Raw genomic sequence first — 23,998 nt, forward strand, 5'->3', positions numbered from 1 at the left:
GTGTCCAGAGAAGGGCAACAAAGATGGTGAGGGGTCTGGAGACCAAGTCCTATGAGGAAAGGTTGAAGGAGCTGGGAATGTTAAGCCTGAAGAGAAGACTGAGAGGAGATATAACCATGTTCAAGTACTTGAAGGGCTGTCATATAGAGGAGGGTGCCGAGTTGTTTTCTGTTGCTCAAGAAGGTCGGACCAGAACCAACGGGTTGAAATTAAATCAAAAGAGTTTCCGTGTGGACATTAGGAAGAATTTTCTAACAGTGAGAGTGGTTCCTCAGTGGAACCGGCTTCCTCGGGAAGTGGTAAGCTCTCCTTCCCTGGAGGTTTTAAAGAAGAGGTTAGATGGCCATCTGTCAGCAATGCTGATTCTGTGACCTTAGGCAGATGATGAGAGGGAGGGCATCTTAGCCATCTTCTGCTCACTAGGGGTGTGGAGGGGGGAAGTAGTTGTGAATTTCCTGCATTGTGCAGGGGGTTGGACTTGATGGCCCTGGTGGTCCCTTCCAACTCTATGATTCTATGATTCCATCCCTTTCCCTGTCAGTTCAACTTGAAGGTGGAATCCCCGTTTTTGGAGGTCTTTAAGCAGAGGCTGGATGGCCATCTGTCAGGAGTGCTTTGATTGTGGGATCCTGCATGGTGGGGGGAGGGTTGGGATCACTGGGGATGTGTGGGGGAGGTGGTTGTTAATTTCCTGCATTGGGCAGGGGGTTGGACTAGATGACCCTGGTGGTCCCTTCCAACTCTATGATTCTAGGATTCTAAAAACAGCAAAAAAACTGACCCTGTTGATACTTTCCCCATTTTCTTTACTGTGAATTTTACCATTATTACAATATTAACAGCAAGAAAACGCAGAAAACAAAGAATATCAGTTTCATTCATCACTGTCAAATCCCTTCTCAATTAGTTCTTATGGTTCCATTAACTATAACTATAACAAATATGGTCACTGATATGTTTATAGCTAATGTGCCTGTTCACATTTCCACAGAAAACCTATTCACTCTTCCGTTTGTTTCCCCAATTGTAGAATCAGGCCTGATTCATTACACAACTCTTCCTTATTATCTTAGCCTTCGTGTGGATTTTCTGACATAGGAATGTCAAAGGACAGCAGCTGTGACAGCTCTATGGTTGGTGAAAGCTTTGTTTACATGGTTTATCCCCAGCGTGAACCCTTTGATGCGAACTGAGGGTTCGGCCTGTACTGAAGCTCTTTCCACATTCCATGCACTTATATAGTTTCTCCCCTGTATGCGTTCTGTGGTGCTGACTAAGGCTTGAACGTCGACTGAAACTCTTTCCACAGTCCAAACAGTTATATGGTTTCTCCCCTGTATGCGTTCTGTGGTGCTGACTAAGGGTTGAACCTTGACTGAAACTCTTTCCACAGTCCAAACAGTTATATCGTTTCTCCCCTGTATGTATTCTGTGGTGCTGACTAAGGCTTGAACTGTGACTGAAACTCTTTCCACAGTCCAAACAGTTATATGGTTTCTGCCCTGTATGCATTCTTTGGTGATAAGTAAGGCTTTTTCTGTTACAGAAACTCTTTCCACACTCCAGGCATTCATACGGTTTCTCCCCTGTATGCATTCTGTGGTGCCGACTAAGGCTTGATCTGTGACTGAAACTTTTTCCACAGTCCAAACAGCATTCGTATGGTTTCTCCTCCATATGAATCATTTGGTGACTAGTAAGATTGCTTTTTGCAGTGAAGCTCTTTCCACACTCCAAGCATTTATATGGTTTCTCCCCTGTGTGTAACCGATGATGACAAGCTAGCTTGTCATTCCTACTGAAGCTCTTTCCACACTCCAAGCATGTGTATGGTTTTTCCCCAGTGTGAATCCTATGGTGCTCAATTAGCTTGTTCTTGCGCGTGAAGCTCTTCCCGCACTCCAAACATTTATGTGGTTCCTCCCTAGTGTAAATCCTTTGGTGAAAAGTAAGTTTTCCGCTCTGACTGCTTCCTTCATTCTTCCTTCTCTGCCTACTCTTTGGACTTTCTTGATTCCCAGCTTTTTTTTCTTCAGCTGCCAAATCCTCTTTGTTTCCCAGGAAGAATCCACTTGGTTTTCTTTCTTCTCCTACAAGAAATCAAAGAAAAACCTAATAAGAGCCCTGAGGAACAACCATAAAAAAGAGTTCTGAATGTAGAATTCTCATAGGGCTGCAGAAGCCTCTATAACCACTCATTAGCAGCCAAGACATTTTAGAAGGGAAAAAGTAGGGAGCAGAGCTGCGAGGGTGGGGGGGATAATTACTCTCCAGATCCAAGAAAAAAGCATTGTTTCCTTCCTGTACATGTTACAGAAAAAGAGAAAAAAGACTATCTACATTTGGATTTCATGTCTGACTAGAGGGAAACCATCAACGCAGAAGCTGCCTCTTGCAGAACAACACTTGCCTTTCATTCTCTACTTTCCTCCTTCCTGATGCACACAAGTGTCTTCCTAATCCTGCCACTTTTCCCACAGGGAAATTGGCAAAAGCCACACTTCCCTGCCACCAGGTGAAGGCAGAGGGAAGCTTCACTGGCCTTTTCCGAAGGATTTACAGATCCAGACGGTAGAACTGAAGCAGCCATTCACACTTATGTGTAGAAGATTTTTCTTGCTCTGTTAGCAGATAATTAACAGATAATACTAGTGGGAGGGCGAGGACATCACCAAAAGGTTTTTTTTTTTTTTTTTTGCATGTGGCCACTGCAGGATGTGTGGGAGTGCAGAAACTAAAAGATCATTTTAGAACTAATGTAATACCAAGACTTCGAACAGAAAAGTGTTCTACAACTGTAATTGAAAGGGGGTGATTTATGTTATTTAGACTCCCTGTAATTTGATATATGTTGGAATGGCTCACAGACCTGTCAAAGTAAGAATCAGTGAGCACAAGAGCTGTATAAAACTAAGAAGACTGAATGTTCTGCTGGACCTTCCACATATATAAAGATGCTTACAGAAAAGAGAATTGTTTGGGATTCATCATCTGCAAATACTGACACCTCCAGGTTTAAACGAGTCAGCAAATTGGACTTGCTGTGCATGACCAGGCTTGTGGTTTCCAGATTAACATTTTAAAGTTTCCATTCCAATTTTTTTTCTTTCTTCCTCCTTCTCCTCCTTGCAAACTGTATCACGTTAGAGGTACTGCATCAATATTTTGTTCTATATAATCGATGACCTAATCAGTGTGTGGATGCTAATAGATTTAGTCACTGATTGATGTTACACACATCCGGAAACACTGACAATTTTATACCAGGTTAGGTCCATTTGGTTATTGATTCTTATCCCTTCGGGGGGGGGGTGTTAATATTTAATCTATGGTATAATTTAGCCTAAGGACATTTTTGTCTTCTAGACAAAACTTGTGTGAGCAAGTTACCCTGCTGCAAGACCCATGGTTGATGTTATTAGTTTACATCTGGCCACACAAGAGATAAGGTATATATGGTTTCTTTTTCAAAAGAATTTCAAAAATGCTGGTTATAGCAATTATATTTGTCACATTAATCAGGCTTTTTTTCGCCTCCCTCCTCTTAAGGTTTTTTAAATTTCATATGTAATACCCTGTAAGGTGCATTTTCAGATGTGTTTTTAATAATATTTTGTATATTTGACCACTGAGGAAGACCCAAGAGGCCAAAACGCGTTTGGCCTTGTATTGTTCATTTATAATAAGTGTATCATCAGCTGGGCTGGACTTTTTTGTAACTGTTTACACTGGTGGTTTTTAATATATGTAGCCTGTATTCCAGGCCTAGCATTTTTAACAAATCTATTGTGAACACTATATAATAAATATAAGTATTGTATTAGATATTATAATTTCCAGCTCAACCCTTGAGGCCCCCGGTTACAATCCTCTCTACCGAGGCATCACTTTTTGCTAATTTTAGAAGGACCTGCTGCTAGTGTGAAATGTTTAGACAGCACTAGGACATTCCTCTTCTATCTCTTTCCCAAGGAGATCAACAGAACAGTGAAATGAGGCCACTAAGATATGAAAAAGAGGCCTTCTGTAGCTCAGGAAGGTCGAGGAATGACGACCACACTGCATACTGCATACAAAATTATCCTTTTTATCTACTCTGATGAAAACAGCCAGGTTGGCACTCCTTATGGACACTACAGCAGTGTCTATAATACTTCATATTATTATTTTAATTAAGCCCGTCCTCTCAGAAGCTCAGGGCCACATATACAATTCTTCCTCTCAGCATTTTATGCTCACTATAACCTTGAGGAGGAGGTTAAATGGAGAAGGGTCCTCGGTACTATCAAGAGGAACATAGATCCATTTTATATTTCAGACCCAGACAAGGCCTGTCACTACAGTAGGAAGCCTCCCGCCAGCAGCTTTGTTGGCAGAAGGTCCCAAGTTTGCTTGCTGCCTCACCAACCAATGGTGGCAGAAAATCTTTTATGCATAAAAAGACAGACATTGGCTGGGTGCTGAGGAAGTGACATAGGGCAACTGTAGAAATTACCTGAAACTCTACGGTTTTTCATAGCATTTCCAGTGATTCCTAGAGTTACCCTAAGTTACTTCCCAGTTTCCCTGGAGGTGACATAGCCACCGTCAATCCCCCGCCCCACTTCCAACCCTCCCACTGGTTGCTGGCCTGGCAATCCTAGATCCAGACACGAAGGGATGTGATGAAGCTGCAGAGATGGCTGCCAGGAATTCCCAGAGGAAGACTGATTAATGTACTCTTGGTGGAAAAAAATTGAGAATTATTGATATTCAAACTAAAGTCAATGCATTTACCTGGGCTGCATAAAGACCTTGCATTCATGGCTCATTACCAATGCTGATTTCTCTACACCCATCTCTCCCCTGGACATCACAGACTCTTCTGCATATCACACCTAATCCCATCACGCCTGCTATTCACATTTACATACTGTTAACATTTACATACTAATGCTTGTCTGAATTCACTCTACTTCAAGACAGATGGCTTCACATTCTAGCTGTATCTGAAGAAGTGAGCTGTGGCTTACGAAAGCTCATACCCTACCAGAAAATATTTTTGTTAGTCTTTAAGGTGCTACTGGAGTCTTGCCTTTTTTACTACTGCAGACAAACACGGCTATCCACTGTGAAGTATCACAGAAAATACCTGTTGAGCTCATGTCCTCAGAATATTGGGCAAACATCTCCTTCACTTCTTCCAACCTAGAAATGAGGTCAGGTTTGCAGAACCAAGATCCTTTTTTGAAAAGATAAGGAAGAGAAAGTGATTATTTAGGGCTTTGCAACTATCTAACAATCATCCATCCTCCAAGAAACTTAATAGGATGCATTTTGGGGGGAAGAGAGATAAGGAACACAGAGGGATATCTTCCAGGGAATTCTTAGTATTTTCACAAAATGACTCGGGGCTTTTCTCCCGCAAGCCAACTGCTTGCTTACCCAGAAAGGCCACAATCTCATTGTTCTCCAGCATCACTTCCCTGTAAAGAGCTCTCTGATCAGGATCCAGGAGAGCCCACTCCTCCTCCGTGAAATACACAGCCACCTCCTCAAAGGATATGGGGCCCTGAAAGAAGGGAGGAGCATTCACTAACAACAGACAGGTCCAAGTAGGGATTATTTTGTTCTTGCAACACTTCAAGTGAAAAAAGAAAGTGGAGTTCACAGCCTACCTCAGTTGGACATCTTGTGCCAGCTGAAAGGCTAACTTGATAAAGAAAGGGCGACCCAGTCCCTTCCTTTCTCATCTCCATGACTTGATTCTTACTCCTCCGCAAACAGGATCCCCTCAGCAATCTCTTTCTGCTGTGAGGGAAGACAAATGTATTGGGAAGATTTCCCCCTTACCATCACATTTCCCATTTAAACTTCCTTTTCCCATCTGGGAGCAACAGGGAACCTGTTCATACAACCACCTTACAAATATACTAACAAAATATATCCGTTCACAAAGCCTTTGTACAACCAAGCCATATGTACAAGTCCACGGTCTTAAAAAAAAACCTCGAACCATTTTTACAATTCTGCCCCACACCTTGAGTGCCCTACAGAGAGATGAAAGGTGGCGTGCAAATTCAAAAGATCGGTTTTGAAAAGATCAGGTTGAAGTAAAATCAAAAGAGTATCCATCTAAACATTAGGAAGAATTTTCTAACAGTTAAGAGCGGTTCCTCAGTGGAACCGGCTTCTTCGGGAGGTGGTGAGCTCGCCTTCCCTGGCAGTTTTTAAAGCAGAGGCTAGATGGCCATCTGTCAGCAATGCTGATTCTATGACCTTAGGCTGATTACGAGAGGGAGGGCATCTTGGCCATCTTCTGGGCATGGAGTAGGGGTCACAGGGGGTGGGGGGGGAGGTGGCTGTGAATGTCCTGCATTGTGCAGGGGCTTGGACTAGATGACCCTGGTGGTCCCTTCCAACTCTGATTTTGTTCTGATTTCATAATCAACATAAAGCCTATTCAGTCAGTATTTTGAAACTCCATTAGAATGGATATTTGTGCATTTTAGAACAGCCGATGTCTGTTTAGCATGCTGTTGAACAGCGAATGAGCTGTTGCATTCCAATGGGTTTTTGATTTTAAATGACATAAAACTATGGCCATTTTTGCATGGTAGTTAGCAGCGCATTCCAGGCTGAAGTGCCTCACATATTTTTTTGAATTTTGCACGCTGAACCATCATTCCAGAAGGGACTGTGAAGCAAAAGAGCCCATTTAATACAACCTCTGGTGTTTGCTGCGAAAAATCCCCCTTAAGGAACAATGCAAAACAACAGAGGTGCGTTAGCTATGCATATGCTAATGGCTTTGCAAACAGGAACAAAGGAGCAGGCGAGTGGGGGGAGTGGAACTTCTCCTTTTGCGTCGGGACCGTGAAAAGATATTTTTTAAGTTGCATTAAAAGAGCATTGAGGAAGCATCAAAACTAATCATGCAAAAACGGCCAGTGGGTCAGTGCTGCCCCTCTTTTATGGCTAACGCTACATAGACGCACATGCCAGCTTTCAAGGTCTCCCGAAGGCTTTATCAGGCTGGTTATTGAAAAACAAAGGGAGGGAGAAAACAAGGCATCGGTTTAAACGGGTACGGGGCATTGCTAAGATTCAGATCCAGCCACGGCACGCTGGGAAGAACCAGCCAAAAACGGAGGCCGGCCATTTGAAAAAAAATATATAAAAGTAGGCTTCTCTGCGGCGAACATTTAAAGACAGAGCAAAGGGAAAACGCAGCAGTCCTATTAACACCCTGCACAGTAACTCCAGGCTAAAATGCATTGATTTCAACGGGCTGCGGTCAGTCTGCAGAGGTTTGCACGGACCCACGTGGCAACTGAAGCCCAGCTGCAAACATTGTAGCGTATTTCCCCAGATCCTTTTTCCCTTGAGTCTGCCATTTCCCAAAGCAGACAACCCATTCCTCGCCTATGCAACCACGCAGGAAAGGCAGATCCCAATACTGCCCCCTGTTCGGGAGAGGGAGAAGGGCTTTGTACAACCAAGCCATATGTACAAGTCCATGGTCTTAAAAAAAAGCCTCAAACTGTTTTTACAATTCTGCCCCACACCTTGAGTGCCCTACAGAGAGATGAAAGGTGGCGTGCAAATTCAAAAGATCGGTTTTGAAAAGATCAGGTTGAAGTAAAATCAAAAGAGTATCCATCTAAACATTAGGAAGAATTTTCTAACAGTTAAGAGCGGTTCCTCAGTGGAACCGGCTTCTTCGGGAGGTGGTGAGCTCGCCTTCCCTGGCAGTTTTTAAAGCAGAGGCTAGACGGCCATTTGTTTTTGATTTTAAATGACATAAAACTATGGCCATTTTTGCATAGTAATTAGCAGCGCGTTCCAGGCTGAAGTGCCTCGCATATTTTTTTGAATTTTGCATGCTGAACCATCATTCCAGAAGGGACTGTGAAGCAAAAGAGCCCATTTAACACAACCTCTGGTGTTTGCTGCGAAGAATCCCCCTTAAGGAACAATGCAAAACAACAGAGGTGATTTAGCTATGCATATGCTAATGGCTTTGCAAACAGGAAAAAAGGAGCAGGCGAGTGGGGGGGAGTGGAACTTCTCCTTTTGCGTGGGGACCGTGAAAAGTCATTTTTAAAATTGCATTGAAAAAAGAGCATTGAGGGAGCATCAAAACTGACCATGCAAAAATGGCCAGTGGGTCAGTGCTACCCCTCTCCTTTTATGGCTAACGCTACACAGACACACATGCCAGCTTTCAAGGTCTCCCGAAGACTTTATCAGGCTGGTTATTGAAAAACAAAGGGAGGGAGAAAACAAGGCATCGATTTAAACGGGTACGGGGCATTGCTAAGATTCAGATCCAGCCACGGCCCGCTGGGAAGAACCAGCCAAAAACGGAGGCCGGCCATTTGAAAAAAATAAATAAAAGTAGTTCACAAAAAGACTTCTTCGCGGCGAACATTCAAAGGGCAAAAACGCACGGTCGCCTTATCCTCCTTTAATCCCTGTTCCAGCCAGGATTCAGCCAGGATCGAACCCATGCGTTTTCGCCTAACGTGCGTTGGATTCTGGTTAAAACAGGGATTAAAGGAGGATAAAGCCACCCTGCGTTTTTGCCCAAAGACAGAGCAAAGGGAAAACGCAGCAGTCCTATTAACACCCTGCACAGTGACTCCAGGCTAAAATGCATTGATTGCAACGGGCTTGTTCTGCGGTCAGTCTGCAGAGGTTTGCACGGACCCACGTGGCAACTGAAGCCCAACTGGGAACATTGTAGCCCATTTTCCCAGATCCTTTTTCCTCCACCGGCACAGTCCCTTGAGTCTGCTATTTCCCAAAGCAGACAACCCATTCCTCGGCTACGCCCGTTGCAACCACGCAGGAAAGGCAGATCCCAGTACTGCCACCTGTTCGGGAGAGGGAGAAGGGCTTACCTGGAGCAGGTCCAACCTGGCACGTTTCCTTCCGAGGAAAAGAGGAGCCCACCCGCCTCTCTTCGCTCAGCCACGCGGAGAGGAGACACCTGGTTAGAGGCGGGACCGGAGGCCGGAGGGGGCTCGAGCATTGGGCGAAAACTAAAAAAGGGGCGGAGCATCGCAGAAGAAACTTTGGACAAAAGTTCTGCGGGAGTTGGAGCCGGGCTTGTAAGCCCCGCCCCCCCAGGACCCAGGTGCCTAAAAATCCTTTTTGTCCTGTGCGCCTTCTGGTCGTTTGCTGTGTCTGTAGGGTTTTTATAGAGCTCTCCGGGAAAAAAATAACACAAGGAGGATTCCCCCCCCCATTATCCCCCGCCCTGTGAATTTGAACATGGGAAGGCACCATGTGGTTTGAATGTAGATTTAAACTGGAATCCTTCTCTAACTTTTTCTTGCCTTCTGGAACTGTGCACCTGTTTTCCTTTTAAGAGGCTTTCCCTTGGAGAGCAGAGGAGCCTTTGGGGATATGATTTACAATGAACGAAGACTAGTTTTACAGCGAGATATCCCCAAAACACCGGAGATGATGCTGTTAAGTATGATACCAGAACATATCTTGACGCAAAGAACTTTCTTGAGATATGCCACCACTGCTGCAAGAATGGTCTACGCAGCTAAATGGAAAATGTCTGAGATACCAGACAAGAATGACTGGATTAATAAAATGTTTGAACTAGCAGAAATGGCTGAACTTACTGCTTTAGTAAATCAAAAAGACAATGAAGAATATGAGAGAATGGGAGGCATGGATAACATATTGTAAAAACAAATTAAATATGGGAAATGTTAAAGGCTATGACTTAATCTAATTCAATTGATTAATGTTGAAAGGATGACGTATTTAATAATTAAAGAATATAGGATGATATGTAGTTTATCAAAATGATACAATGAATTAGAAAACAAATGCAGAGGGGATTATATAGATACTAATAGAGGAGGGGTGAGGGGAAGTCAGAAAAAGTCAATACTGATAAGGCTGATTAGTTTGAAATTGTTTTATTTTATGTAACTTTGAAGATGACAATATTGAAATTGTATGTGACTTAATAAGAAAAAGAAAATTTAAAAAAAGAGAGAGAGCAGAGGAGCCTATTGTGCAGTTTAGCCCGTAAGGGGTTTGTAATTCCCTCTAAGCACCAAGTTTTCCCACTAACAAGGTAGCTTTCTGTTTTTGAGCAATATTTCCCCAGCTGGTCTTGAATTTTGCTTGGGATCTGAAAGTTAAAAGAGAAAGGGCCAAAGCAGGACTACAGCTGAACATCAAGAAAACAAAATGACTACAGGAGAATTACACAACTTTAAGGTTGACAATGAGGAAACGGAAATTGTTCAAGACTTTCTATTCCTTGGCTCCACCATCAACCAAAAGGGAGACTGCAGCCAAGAAATCAGAAGGAGATTGAGACTGGGAAGGGCAGCCATGAAGGAGCTAGAAAAGATTTTGAAGTGTAAGGATGTGTCACTGGCCACCAAGACTAGATTAATCCATGCCATTGTATTCCCTATTACTATGTATGGGTGTGAAAGCTGGACAGCGAAGAAAGCTGATAGGAAGAAAATAGATTCCTTTGAAATGTGGTGTTGGGGGAGAGGGTTACGGATTCCGTGGACTGCCAAAAAAACAAATCAGTGGGTTATAGATCAAATCAAGCCTGAACTGACCCTAGAAGCTAAAATGACTAAACTGAGGCTGTCGTATTTTGGTCACGTCATGAGACGACAAGAGTCACTGGAAAAGACAGTCATGCTAGGAAAAGTTGAGGGCAGCAGGAAAAGAGGAAGACCCAACAAGAGATGGATGGACTCAATAAAGGAAGCCACAGCCTTCAGTTTGCAAGATCTGAGCAAGGCTGTCAAAGATAGGACATTTTGGAGGACTTTCGTTCATAGGGTCGTCATGAGTAAAAGAATAAAGGAGGCTAAAGCAACCATGCGTTTTCACCCAGTCACTTACTGAGCTTCTACAGCAGAGTGAGGATTCAAACCTGTGTCTCTCAGAGCCTAGCCTGAAACTCTTAACTGCTGCACCACACTGCTATCTATCCTCTTAAAAAACGGGGTGTTAATCATGAATGTATCCAACACGAGTAACCTCCAAAATAGGCGATGAGAAACTATTGGTGAGTCATTTCTAATAAATATGGCAGGGGATATTGCATGTATGTGGATAGATTATTAACCAATGACACAAATTTTGTGATATATATTTTTTAATAATTAGAATAAGAACATCGCTGGAGTATACAACCTATATACTCACCTTATAAAAAGGAAACAATTGGAACCGCTGAAGCTATACAAGCGGCAACCAGAAAAACCTCTGGAAAAGCAGCAGCCAGAGAAAAGAAGACAGCATTTGAAGGGACTTTTTGTGTCAAACAACTGAGGAAATATTTTGAAACAGGAGAATATACCGGAATCCTGTCTTGTTGTCATAGTTATTTGGTGACATAACAAAGTTTTTTGTATTGTGTTGAACTGTTGAGTACTTACTGTGTTGTGATTGCACGTGAGTAAAGGTTGCACGCTGAATCTTAGGTGCAACAGATTGCAACCTCATATGTTATTTAGGCATTTGTGATGCAACAAATGACCATTATATAATGCTATGAGAACATAACGGTGTCGTTGGTTTTTGTTATTATTTTCTTAGCCATAGTGGCTGCGTATATTTGATTAGCACCTGGAGGTTGGCAACCCTATAGTAAATACAGTAGAATACAAACAGTCAGCGATATAAAACCACAACATGCCGTCCATACAGTAGCCATCAACTTTCTGAAAGTTTCACATCCTCTTAAATCAGCCACAACACCAGAACGGGTTTGAAACCTCACTGGAAGGTTGTTCCAGAGCTATATGGTAAAGAGGCTGCTCCTCTGCCCCAGATATCCTCTCACTGAACTGGGGCCATGTTACAGGATATTGGCATTGATTGGGTTTGTATGGGTCTCTGAGGCTTGTGGGTTCTAGGCCAGGAATGCTTAAAGAGATAAGACCCAACGTCTTGAAAGGAGCCCAGAAGCGAGCCAATAACAACTACTAGAGTTGCCACATAATAGGGATTCATAATAGGGATATTATTATTCATTAATTTCTTATGAAGAAATTAAGCAAACTTGTTTGGGGGGGGGGTGATTTGCCATGAGACAGCCCACCAGAGACTGAACTAGGGTTGCCAAACTCCAGGTACTAGCTGGAGATCTACTACTATTAAAACTGATCTCCAGTCGACAGATCAGTTCACCTGGAGAAAACGGCAGCTTTGGCCATTGGACTCTCTGGCATTGAAGTCCCTCCCCTCCCCAAACCCCCCTCCTCAGGCTCCGCCCCAAAAACCTCCCACCGGTGGTGAAAAGGGATCTAGCAACCCTAGACTGAACACAGCCATGAGGCTTAAGAGATAGCAGCAATCAATTACAAAAGTAAATATGGGTTGCTTCGAGTCCAGAGGTTCCAGGGTTGGGTAGGCTTTCCGGGCTGACAAGAACCTGACCTCTAATGGATTACTACTCTTAGGAGAGTTAGAATGCAGAAATCGAGATGCGAGAGAGTTGTAATATTTCTTTTGCTTCTTTTTACCCACCCCTTCTTTCTCAATCCCAATTAAACTTTTTCTTAAAATTCACTATCGGTTGTCTCAAAGTATTGCATTTAAAGGAGATGCCCGGGCAAGCTTTGGAGCATCCCATCCGCACACTCCGCGGAGGAACTGCTGTTAGTCCACTTCGCACACACTGCGCAACATTCTGGGTTCAGGGTGGGACACCGATATTTCTTGTGGTGAGCTTGTGACTAGAGTCGGGGCCTGGAGTTCTCATTGATCTCGACTCCAATCTACAATAATTACTGCAACCTTCTCCGTGTGCTTGTTTGGAACTGAGCGCAACAGAGACCAAGGGGATTTACTCTCAAGGAAGGGGAGAGAGAATCGTATTCCTTTACCCCTGACCATTACTTTTTGATATAAGCCTGCAGACCACCAAGGAATTCTGGGAACTGAAATGGATATGTTCCAACGGTTGCATCAGTTCTGAGGTGCAGCAATAGGGCACAGCTTCAATTCAAGGCCGATTTCTTCATTTACTGTCACCCAAACCACTGTTTTCTCCCCATGTCCCTTTTGCAGAACATGGGTACTGGAGTCACACAGATCACCATGCTGGAGTTACCTTTACTGTTAGGGAATCTAACCCACCCACAAACCCATCCATGACAAAGCAAGCAGCCTCGCTAGACAAAAGGGACCCCCCAACACTTGATACCAAAAATGTAAAAACCCTGGTGAAAAAAACTTTAATGTTGGAGTCACCCCACACACACACACACCTTCCCCCTCCTCCATGTCCCGTGCAACCTCTTTTTTATTTTTAAAACAGAACTAGCAGTAGTGTGTCACCTCCACCTAGTGCTGCCAACCTCCAGGTACTAGCTGGAGATCTCCTACTATTACAACTGATCTCCAGCTGATAGAGATCAGTTCACCTGGAGAAAATGGCAGCTCTGGCAATGGGACTCTATGGCATTGAAGTCCCTCCCCAAACCCCACCCTCCTCAGGCTCCGCCCCAAAAACTTCCCACAGTTGGAGAAGAGGGACCTGGCAACCCAACCTCCACCCTCTGCCTCCCCTTGGCAACCTCCCAGGTCTTGGTTTCTGTGCAGGTTGTGTTCGAATCCCCTGCCCTGCAAACCTGGACAGTTATCAAATGGCCTACAGATAAATCTCTCAAGAAAAGTAAAGTTTGTATTGATGTGACGTGTTACACACAGAAGGCTAAAGGTCATACACACATGCTTTCAGCACCAGGGGTTTGCAACCATGAAGTTGGCTATCACTTCTCTTACAGCTTTTCCCTCGTCTAAATGGCACATGTCATTTAGGTCATTCGCCACAGAAGCCTGAGTGCCCCCCACAGTGGGTGCGGAGCGCAAGAGGTCTGCCAGGGAAGGGACCTGCTCAGAGTCTTCCTGCAATAATGGATGCCCCTTTTCCTCACAGATATTGTGCAGGACGACACAGGCTCTGACCATGGATGCCACGTTCTTCACACTGAGGCGCACAGAAAGGCATCTCCAACGATCCTTCAGCCGGGCAAAGGCACACTCCGCCACATTTCGTGCCCGATACAAGGCATCGTCAAAATTCCTCTTGCGCCTGTCTCTGCTTCGGCCGAACGGCTTCATCAGCCACCGCCTCATAGGGTATGCTCCATCTGCCACTATGAGTGGAGGAACCAAGAGCCCTTCAAGATGGAGGGTAGGGTTCCCTGGGATATACTCTCCGGCATCCATGGCCGTGCAGAGTGCAGACTTGCAAAAGACAAAAGCGTCGCAGCCCCTTCCGTCCATCCCCACCTCTACGTTAATGAACCGCCCAGTGTGGTCCACAGTCCCCTGCACCAGGATGTCGATCTTCATCCCCTTGGAAATAATTGGCAGGTATATTCCATCTATGGCGCCAATGCAGTGAGGAAACCCCAGGCGACTGAATCCATCCATTATCTGAAAGGACAGTGAGCATACCGTTACACACAATAATGGCATAAAGTTTGAAGAAAAAGAGTTTGTTTTTATAGGCCAACTTTCTCTACCACTTAAGGGAGAATCAAAATGGCTTGCAATCATAGAGTTGGAAGGGACCACCAGGGTCATTTAGCCCAACCCCCTGCACAATGCAGGAAATTCACAACTACCTCCCCCCCACACCCCCAGTGACCCCCACTACATGCACAGAAGATGGCCAAGATGCTCTCCCTCTCATCATCTGCTTAAGGTTATAGAATCAGCATTGCTGACAGACGGCCATCTAACCTGTTCTTAAAAACCTCCAGGGAAGGAGAGCTTACCACCTCCCGAGGAAGTCTGTTCCACTGAGAAACCGCTCTAACTGGTGGAAACTCTTTTGATTTAATTTCAACCCGTTGTTTCTGGTCCGACCTTCTGGGGCAACAGATAACAACTTGGCACCTTCCCCTCCCCACATCAGACACCCTGTGAGGTAGGTGAGGCTGAGAGAGCGTGACTAGCCCAAGGTCACCCAGCTGGCTTCGTGTGGAGGAGTGGGGAAACAAATCCAGTTCACCAGATTAGCCTCCGCCACTTATGTGGAGGAGTGGGGAATCAAACCTGGTTCTCCATATCAGAGTCCATCACTTCAAACCACTACACCACGCTAGCTCCCCACAGCAACACTAACGATCCACTTAGCATTGAACCTCGTGGTGAAAGTCACTAGGGCAGGACTACGCTATCAATAAAAAATCATCATTTTTAAAAAGGGGGGGTTAACCTTAGCAACATCGGGACCCAGGCAAACAGTCTTGCGGTACAGCTCTATTTCCAAAGCGAAACAGACATCGAAGACTGCCTCCCCGACCGTAGACATTCCAACACCAAACTTCTCCTGGGCCTTCCTGTAGGTACTCTTGTTGGCCAGGTACCAGATGCCAATCGCTACGCGTTTCTCCACCGGAACCGGCTCACGCATGACGGTCCTCTTCCGCAGGAGCCGTCCTCTTAACGCTGATACAATTTCAGAAAATGTTTGCTCTGTCATCCGGAAATTGCGCAGCCACTGCTCGTCGCTACAGAATCCAAGCATGAACTTCTCCCACCAGTCTGTACGCCTTGGGTAAACCCAAGAATGATGGGTCACAGGCACGCCCGCTAGGGCGTACCAATACACACGTGCCCGACGCGAGTACCGAGCTGCGTTGCCATGTAGCACTCTCCATCTTGTCCTTGACCTTTGGGTCGCTAGGGATAAAGACCGGTTTCTCTCACACATTCGACGCATGTAAGCGCAAGAGAGAACGAGGGAGCTTCTCAGACACAGAACGATAACCTGCAGCGCCGCCACCAGAACTTCCTCCAGCTCCATCGTACTTCTGTCGACTGGTCCTGAAACTGGAATCCAAATGGAGATCCTATGGTCTCAAAATGGCTACCACAAAAAGTACAAATCAAAGAATCCTCTTCCCGCCCCACCAACGACTTTTTCAAACAATCATTCCACCCAATGATGAAGAGTTGGTTTTTATATGCCGACTTTCTCTACCCCTTAAGGAAGAATCAAAACAGCTTACAATCACCTTCCCTTCCCCACAACAGACACCCTGTGAGGTTGGTGAGTCTGAGAGAGCTCTAAGAGAACTGTGATTAGCCCAGTGTCAGCCAGCTGTGATTAGCCCAGTGTCAGCCAGCTGGGTTTATGTGTAGGAGTGGGGAAACCAACCTGGTTCACCAGATTAGTGTCTGCCGCTCATGTGGAAGGGTGGGGAATAAAACCCGGTTTTTCAGATTAGAATCCACCACTCCAAACCACTGCTCTTAACCACTACACCATGCTGGATCTCTCATGGTGCATACGTTTAAAACCCACAAGGAGGGAAGGAATCAGACCACTCATGTTTAGGGGTGGGGGGAAGGGAGTTCCTTTAGCGTTATGTAACAGTATTGCTACAGCGCAAAAAATAAAATTTCTAAAAAGTACAGGAATTCTGTGACAGAAGTCACACTGGAGGAAGAGGGCTAAGTCTTTTAGTGTTATGTCACAGTATCAGTACAGCCATTTGCACAAAATGAGAAAGGGGTGTTGGTGCTGTTGGTTGGTGCTCTGGTGATGCCGGCACCCCCCAACCTTGGATATTCCTGATTATTTGGCCACACACAGAAGAAACAAACCAACTCCACAAGTAGAAATAATTCAGAGAAAGGGCAGAGGTGCCGAATGACCATGCCCAAGCCAGTTCTGATGCTTACGGGTTGGCTGCCAAGAAAATCAGAAGTAAGCTGAGCATGCAGAAGTGCCCAAAGCCCGGGTTGTACATCTTTCAAGTCAACATCTCTCTCACAATGAAGAAATTCTCACAGGTTATGCCTTATCTATTTCTCTAAAATGGCCATACAGAAAACTCACTCTCAGCCAGTTCTCTCGGGGTTGCTGGAGATTGTTCTGGAGAACAGTCCAGTTTGTCTTCAGAAGCCAGGCCTTCCTGAGAAAATCTCTCCATCTTTATCACTGTCACAGTTGAGTCTTCATTGGGAGAAACAGACTCCATGCTTTGGCAACAAGGGGACTCTAAGAAAAGAGAAAATATTTCTGTCAAGACTTAAGATTGAGCCTACAATGCTTGGCACTATCAAAAGGAACACGGATCCATTTTAGTCTTTAGATCCAGACAAGACTGCCGGGCTGTCGCTATAGTGGGAAGCTATTTGTCAGCAGCCTTTATTGCCTGCCACGTCTGAGTAATGCTGACAGCAAATTTTAAAATAAAAAACAAAAAACAGCAATGCAGGCTAGGCAGCAATATCACTTCTGGGAAAACATGGAAGTTACAGAGGGCAACTCTACGAATCGCCTGAAACTCTGTGGTTTTACCACAGCAATTCCAGCAATTAATAGAGCTACCCTTAAGTCCCTGCCCTCAACCCTCCCGCTGGTTCCCAGGCTCAGCCGGGCAAACCTAGATCCAGACATGAAGGGATATGATGAAGCTGTAGAGAGAGCTGCCAGGAAGACTGATCAGCATACTCTTGATGGAAATAATGTAGAACCGTAATTCTCAGAATCTGAAAGGCTATTCCCTCATCATAGCAAAGTACCTGTTGAATTCCTCATGTCCTCAGAGTCTTGGACAAACATCTCTTCCACTTCCTCCAGCCTGGAAACGAGCTCAGGCTTGCCGGTCCAAGATCCTTTTTTTGAAAAGATAAGGAACAGAAAGCGATTACTTAGGGCTTTGCAACTATCTACTTTAACAATCTTCATCCTCCAAGGAACTTAAAGGTAAAGGTCCCCTGTGCAAGCACCGGGTCATTCCTGACCCATGGAGTCATGTCACATCCTGATGTTTCCTAGGCAGACTTTGAGGCCTAACGCACTAAGCATAAACGTTTAAACAGACATCTTATCTTTGTCTGATCGCACTCTATGGTCCTGGAAATGATTTGAAAGTGCCAAATGTCCGTGCTTTCAACATACGCTTTACAGCACGATGTTTTCACTTCCGCCATTTCAGGGTCGTTTCCCCCTGAGGAGCATATACCTTTAAAACGTTGCATATCTCTCCGCCCCTCTGCAGTCAGCTGTGTAGCCCTCCTCCCCTCCCAATCCCCCCACCCACAGGAATAAAGGGAAATAAATTCCGTTGCATTTAGCAGGGCTGCGTTTCCTAAAGTTGCACACACATGCTTCTCTACCCCAGAAACGCAGACCGGCAGAGTTAAAATACAGCGAGGGAAAAGTTAAGATGCGGAGGAGACATTTGAAAGTGCAGCCAAGCCGTGCAGTTCGAGCACGGCGATAATGTGTAGTAGGTAAAAGGTGCGTTAAGGCTCTTTGTTTACAGGGTGGTTTGCCAGTGCCTTCCCCAGTCATCTTCCCTTTATCCCCAGCAAGCTGGCTACTCATTTTACCAGATTCAGAAGGATGGAAGGCTGAGTCAACCTTGAGCCGGCTTCCTGAAACCAACATCAGTTGGGATCGAACTCAGGTCGTGAGCAGAGTTTGGACTGCAGTACTGCAGGTTATCACTCTGTGCCACGGGGGCTCTCCAAGGAACTTAATAGGCTGCATTTTGAGGGGAAGCGAGATAAGGAACAGAGAGGGACCTCTTCCAGAGAATTATCAGGATGCTCACAAAATGACTCAGGGCTTTTCTCCCACTAGCCAACTGCTTGCTTACCCAGAGAGGCTACAATCTCATAATTCTCCAGCATCACTTCGCTGTAAAGAGCTCTTTGGTCAAGATCCAGGAGAGCCCACTCCTCCTCCGTGAACTATACAGCTACCTCCTCAAAGGATATGGGGCCCTGAAAGAAGAAAACAGCATTTGCTAACAACGAGACAGGTCCAAACAAGGATTCTTTTTTTTTTCTTGCAGTGCTTCAAGTGAGAAAGGGGAGTGGAGTTCACAGCCATCAGCTGAAAGGCTCTCTTGACAAAGAAAGGGTGACCCAGTCCCTTCCTTTCTCATCTCCATGACTTGATTCCCATGCAGAATCAAGGCTGGTTCCACTCCTCCGCCAACAGGTGAGGATCAGATCCCCCTCAGTAATCACTTTCTGCTGTGAGAAACACAAATGTATTGGGGAAATTTTGCACTTACCATCACATTTCCCATTTAAACTTCCTTTCCTCATCTGTGAGCAACAGGTTGCTACCGGGCAGCTATTTATATAACTTTGCAAATACATTCACAGAAGATAACCAGGCTGCAAAGCCCTGCTGCAGCCTAGCCATGCATACCAGTTCCTAAGGATTTTTTTCTAATCACTATTTTTACTATTGAGAGTCACCTTGAGTACCCTAAATAGAGATGAAAAATGGCGTGCAAATTCATTAGATCAATGTTGTTCTGTTTTTATAATTAACATAAAGCCTATTCACTCAGTATTTGGAACCTCAGTTATGATGGATACTGGCGCATTTCAAAACAACTGATGTTGGTGTGGAATGCTCTACAATAACAAGCTGTTTCATTCCAATGGATTTTTGTTTTTAAATGAAGTAGTAAAATAGAGATGTGGAGCCCCAGCTCCTCACAGAAAGTAATTCTTAAGATGTAGGAAGATTTACTTTGTGCACTTGTTACACTGCTAACATCCATTTTATTAACAGTTTTATATATATATACACACACACACACACACACACACACACACTACAGGTACACTTGTTGACAAACACACACAAGCTTAGAATCATAGAGTTGGAAGGGACCACCAGGGTCACCTAGTCCAACCCCCTGCACAATGCAGGAAATATACAGCTACCTCCTCCCCCCACCCCCAGTGACCCCCAACTCCATGCCCAGAAGATGGCCAAGATGCCAAGCAGTGTTAGAGCGGAAGTCAGAAGTTGTGCATTGATGAATGAGACGCACACATTATTCCACACAAGCAATTTTTGGGAGGGTGGCTTGCAATTTACGATTAACAGCTGACAGAAGAGAAACGAGCATTTATTTTGGGATTCCGCCCCTCCCTTTTTATACCAAAGACTAACCCCACAACCACAACACACATACACGTGCTCTCTTTCAAGGTCTCCCCAACACTTCTCCCGGCTGGCTGCTCAAAACCAAAGGGAGGAAGACGATCGCCCAAGACACGGGGGCCTAACGCACTCAGTATATACTACATTAAAAAAAAGTATTATCCAGGTTAGATCGCACCTCAGACCTCCCATTTCGGCTTGGAAATGCTTTGGAAGCGCCAGACATCTGTTTTTTTTTCCCAAAAACGCCTATACCACGATATATTTCATTATGTCGTTTCAAAACCGGCAATCCAAGGGGTGCGGTCAGTTACATACGCTATTCAGTTCTCCTCCCCTCTTTTTTGCAACCCCCAATGAAAAGCCTTTCTCCTCCCAACCCACCTTCCCCCTCCCCTCCGCATCCACCAATCATTATTGTTACTTAATCCCCCCCACCCACAAGTGCTTGTGGTCTTACAAAGGAACACGGGACCGTCGGAGCATTAGACCAACCATTTTTATTTGTGCAGGGTCCCAATCAAACATTTCCCTCGTATGCAATGTCCTTGAAGTGGATTTTGTAAACGGCTCCTGGGCTTGGGGGGGGGGGAAGGAATGCAGAGGAGGGCGAGGGCTGAAAAAGTAGCAAAATTGCTGCGGCAGCTCCGTGATTTGCACTGTGCAAGGAACGGCTCATTTTGGGTTTTTTTTTTTTTTTAGGGGGGGGAAATGCCTGCATAGGTTGTGATTAGGGTTTCCCTGCCGTGCAAATGAGGCAGTTCTTAATGGCGTACAGCGCTCCTTCGGATCAATGATATTGCGCATGCGTGGGGGGGGAAAGGGGAGGGGAGGCGGGGACGCATCAGCCATGACGATATGCCGTCTTGGGAGCGGCCTTCACAGGCACGGTGCGATCGGAAATGAAGGGCACGCATCCAAAACGCACATACCGAGCACGATGCTAATATGCTGTAAATTGTTGGTGCGATCAGCCTCTTAAAGGCCCTTTCCTGCCCCCGTGGGAACAATGAAGTCATTTCAATGGGCAGAAGGGCATTGATAGGGTTAGGTGGGTCAGCTTAGCCTAGCGGTTCCTTCGCATCTGCATCAGTTGTTCTGATAGGGTTAGGATGCAGCCACGGCATGGTGGGAAGCAGCAACAAAAAAACGGAAGCCGGCCAGTTTTTTTTGGGGGGGGGGGATTAAAAGTGGTTAACAAAAAGGCGCCTCTGCTGCAAACACGCAAAGGCACAGCAAAGGAGAAACGTACCAGTCGCAATCACAATATTTATACTACAATCCCTCCAGTTAAATCCAGCCTGAAATGTACTGATTTCAGTGGGCTTATATTGCGGTAAAGCCTGCAGAGGCTCCGACTCGGGCCATTTATTCACGGAAGGTTTTGCATTGGATTTGCCACTCTTTAGATGCACTTTCCCCCCCCCCCCCATCCATAGTCTCAAAACTCAACAATAAGCCGCCCTGCAGAGTTTTGAGAATTCAGATGGAGAAAATGTGCATCTAGAGAGTGGCAAACCCAATGCAAAACCTTCCATGAATAAACGGCATAAAGTCCCCAAATAGCAATTGAAGCCAACTTGCAAACGTTGCAGGGTGTTTCCCCAGGTTCTTTTTTCCTCCACTGGGCAGAGTCCCTAAAATCTGATCTTCCCCAAAGGAGTCCATTCATACCTCGGCTACACCCCCGCCACGAACCCCGAGGAAGCCACGCAAACAAGGACAGGAAAAGCTCAAAATTGCAGCTAATTTTTTTTTGGGGGGGGGATTTACCCGGAGCAGGTCTTTCAAGGGAGTCCAGAAGGCAATGCACGGCCGAAAAAAGAAAATTGCAAACAAGGATCTCTCACCAGACAATGAACTTCTGCATTTTGCTCCAAGGGAAAGAGATGCAACCCGCCTTTTTCTGCTAAACCATACGGAGAGCAGACGCGGGGCTAGAGGCGGGACTTTGGGCCAGAGGGGGCTCAGTCGTTGGGTGGAAACAAAAGCTAGGGGCGGGGCTTCTTAATTTTGGGCGAAAGTTCCATGGGGGTTGCAACCAGGCGAGTTAGTGAGCGGCTGAGCAGAAGAATCAGGCAACGTTGTTCTCTCCCCCCACCCCGCCCCTTCGTAGCAGTGCCACTAAGCGCCCCCTCCCCATGACAAGCCTGCTTTAAAGAAATGCATTGCCCTGTGCACCTTTTAGTCGTGCCTTGTGTCTGCAATAATTCACACTTGTGGCCATTTATTCATGGAAGGTTTTGCATTGGATTTGTCACTCTACAGATGCACATTTCCCCCCCTCTGAATTCTCAAAACTCTGCAGGGCGGCTTATTGTTGAGTTTTGAGAATATGGCTGGGGGGGGGGGGGGAAGTGCATCTAAAGCAGTGGTTCCCAACCTTTTTTTGACCAGGGACCACTAGGGCTTTTTTGTTCGGTGCAGGGACCCCAAGGTTCAAAATAAAAATTCTGAGAATTTGAAAATAGACTTTAATCATAACTGTTAGTTAAACATTAAACTTAGAATAATATTTGAATATATATTTTTATAATAGAGAACTTTTAATTGAAAATATTAATGTATTATGGGTTTATAACTTTGTTTCGCGGACCTTAATTTAGTTCTCGCGGACCCCTGGTTGGGAACCAGTGATCTAAAGAGTGGCAAATCCAAGGCAAAACCTTCCATGAATAAATGGCCACAGTGGGTAGCCGTGATTGTCTGCAGTAGTAGAAAAGGGCAAGAGTCCAGGAGCACCTTAAGAGACTAGCAAAAATATTTTCTGCTAGGGTATGAGCTTTTGTGAGCCACAGCTCACTTCTTCAGATACTGGTACTGAAGAAGTGAGCTGTTGCTCACAAAAGCTCATACCCTACCAGAAAATATTTTTGCTAGTCTTCAAGGTGCTACTGGACTCTTGCCCTTTTCTACTTGCATCTGCAAGATTTCACAGAACACTAAAGGGAGCATGGTGCAAAGAGAGGTTTCCCTCGTTGTCCCCTCCTTCTCCATTGTTATTTTGAAGATGCATAGGCACTCCATTGTTTGAATGAGGATTTAAACTGGACTCCTGTTCCTTAGCATCAGAACTTAAGAAAGGCCCTGCTGGATCAGACCAAGGCCCATCAAGTCCAGCCGTCTGTTCTGTCAAGATTACAAGTCTGTCAGATTCGTTTGACAGGGCAGGATAGATCAGTGAGATCTGAGGATGATGTAATCAGCCTGGAAAGTACCTGGGGAGCTAGAGAAAGCTGGCCTGATCCAGTTAGAGCCAGGTGGCTGATGCAATGCAGTAGCAATGCCAGGATAATTGGGTATCTACTGTGATTGGTGGCTGCAACCACCAGGTGTATATATTGAAGTGAAACCGCAGTTCTATGCGGGATGTTATGAGCGGAGAGTGTGAAAGGAGTATCTGTATATATTTCTGCACTGTACAAATAAACTACACTTTTTCTATGTGGCCGTGGACTTTCTGATGGGTATCCTGGACAGACTGCCAATCCGCTTGGCTTCCGCGTCATGTTCACACAGTGGCCAACCAGGGGTCTCTAGGAAGCCCACAAACAAGAGGAGTGCAGCAGCACCATCCTGCCTGTGTTCCACCGCACCTCATATAATAGGCATGCTCCTCTGATACTAGAGAGAATAGGAATGCAGCATGACTAGTATGCATTCTAACTAATAGCCATGAATACCCCTTTCCTCCATGAATATGTCCGCTCTCCTCTTAAAGCCCGCCAAGCTGGCAGCCATCACCACATCCTGGGGCAGGGAGTTCCACAATTTAACTATGCGTTGTGTGAAAAAATACTTCTCTTTATCTGTTTTGAATCTCTCACCCTCCAGCTTCAGCAGGTGACCCCACGTTCTAGTATTATGGGAGAGGGAGAAAAACTTCTCCCTGTCCACTCTCGAAACCATGCATAATTTTATAGACCTCTATCATGTCTTAACTTTTTCTTGCCTCTTGGAACAGTGGACCTGCTTCCCCTTTAAGAGACTTTGGAGACAGGGCAGCCTATTATGTAATTTAGCCTTAGCCTGATGCCAACCCTGTCATCAGCAGTTTTAGATGGA

The 23,998-nt window shown here is 45.3% G+C and overlaps 1 protein-coding gene across 1 annotated transcript in view; it reads right to left on the minus strand.

Annotated features, from left to right (window-relative positions):
• The window catches only part of LOC130473011 (zinc finger protein 420-like), a 29,017-nt gene extending 13,206 nt beyond the window's left edge, over positions 1-15,811 (minus strand). Inside the window, exons 1-6 of the mRNA XM_056844530.1 lie at positions 15,221-15,811; positions 13,777-14,433; positions 5,425-5,551; positions 5,132-5,221; positions 1,687-2,090; positions 1,209-1,599 (exon numbers count right to left, since the gene is read on the minus strand). Of these exons, the coding sequence (XP_056700508.1) occupies positions 1,209-1,599; positions 1,687-2,090; positions 5,132-5,221; positions 5,425-5,551; positions 13,777-14,433; positions 15,221-15,811 (2,260 nt within the window). The remainder of the gene's footprint in view (positions 1-1,208; positions 1,600-1,686; positions 2,091-5,131; positions 5,222-5,424; positions 5,552-13,776; positions 14,434-15,220) is intronic.
• Between the last annotated feature and the right edge of the window lie 8,187 nt (positions 15,812-23,998).

This window comes from Euleptes europaea, chromosome 1 (genome assembly GCF_029931775.1).
Source record: "Euleptes europaea isolate rEulEur1 chromosome 1, rEulEur1.hap1, whole genome shotgun sequence".
NCBI classification, from domain to species: Eukaryota; Metazoa; Chordata; class Lepidosauria; order Squamata; family Sphaerodactylidae; genus Euleptes; species Euleptes europaea.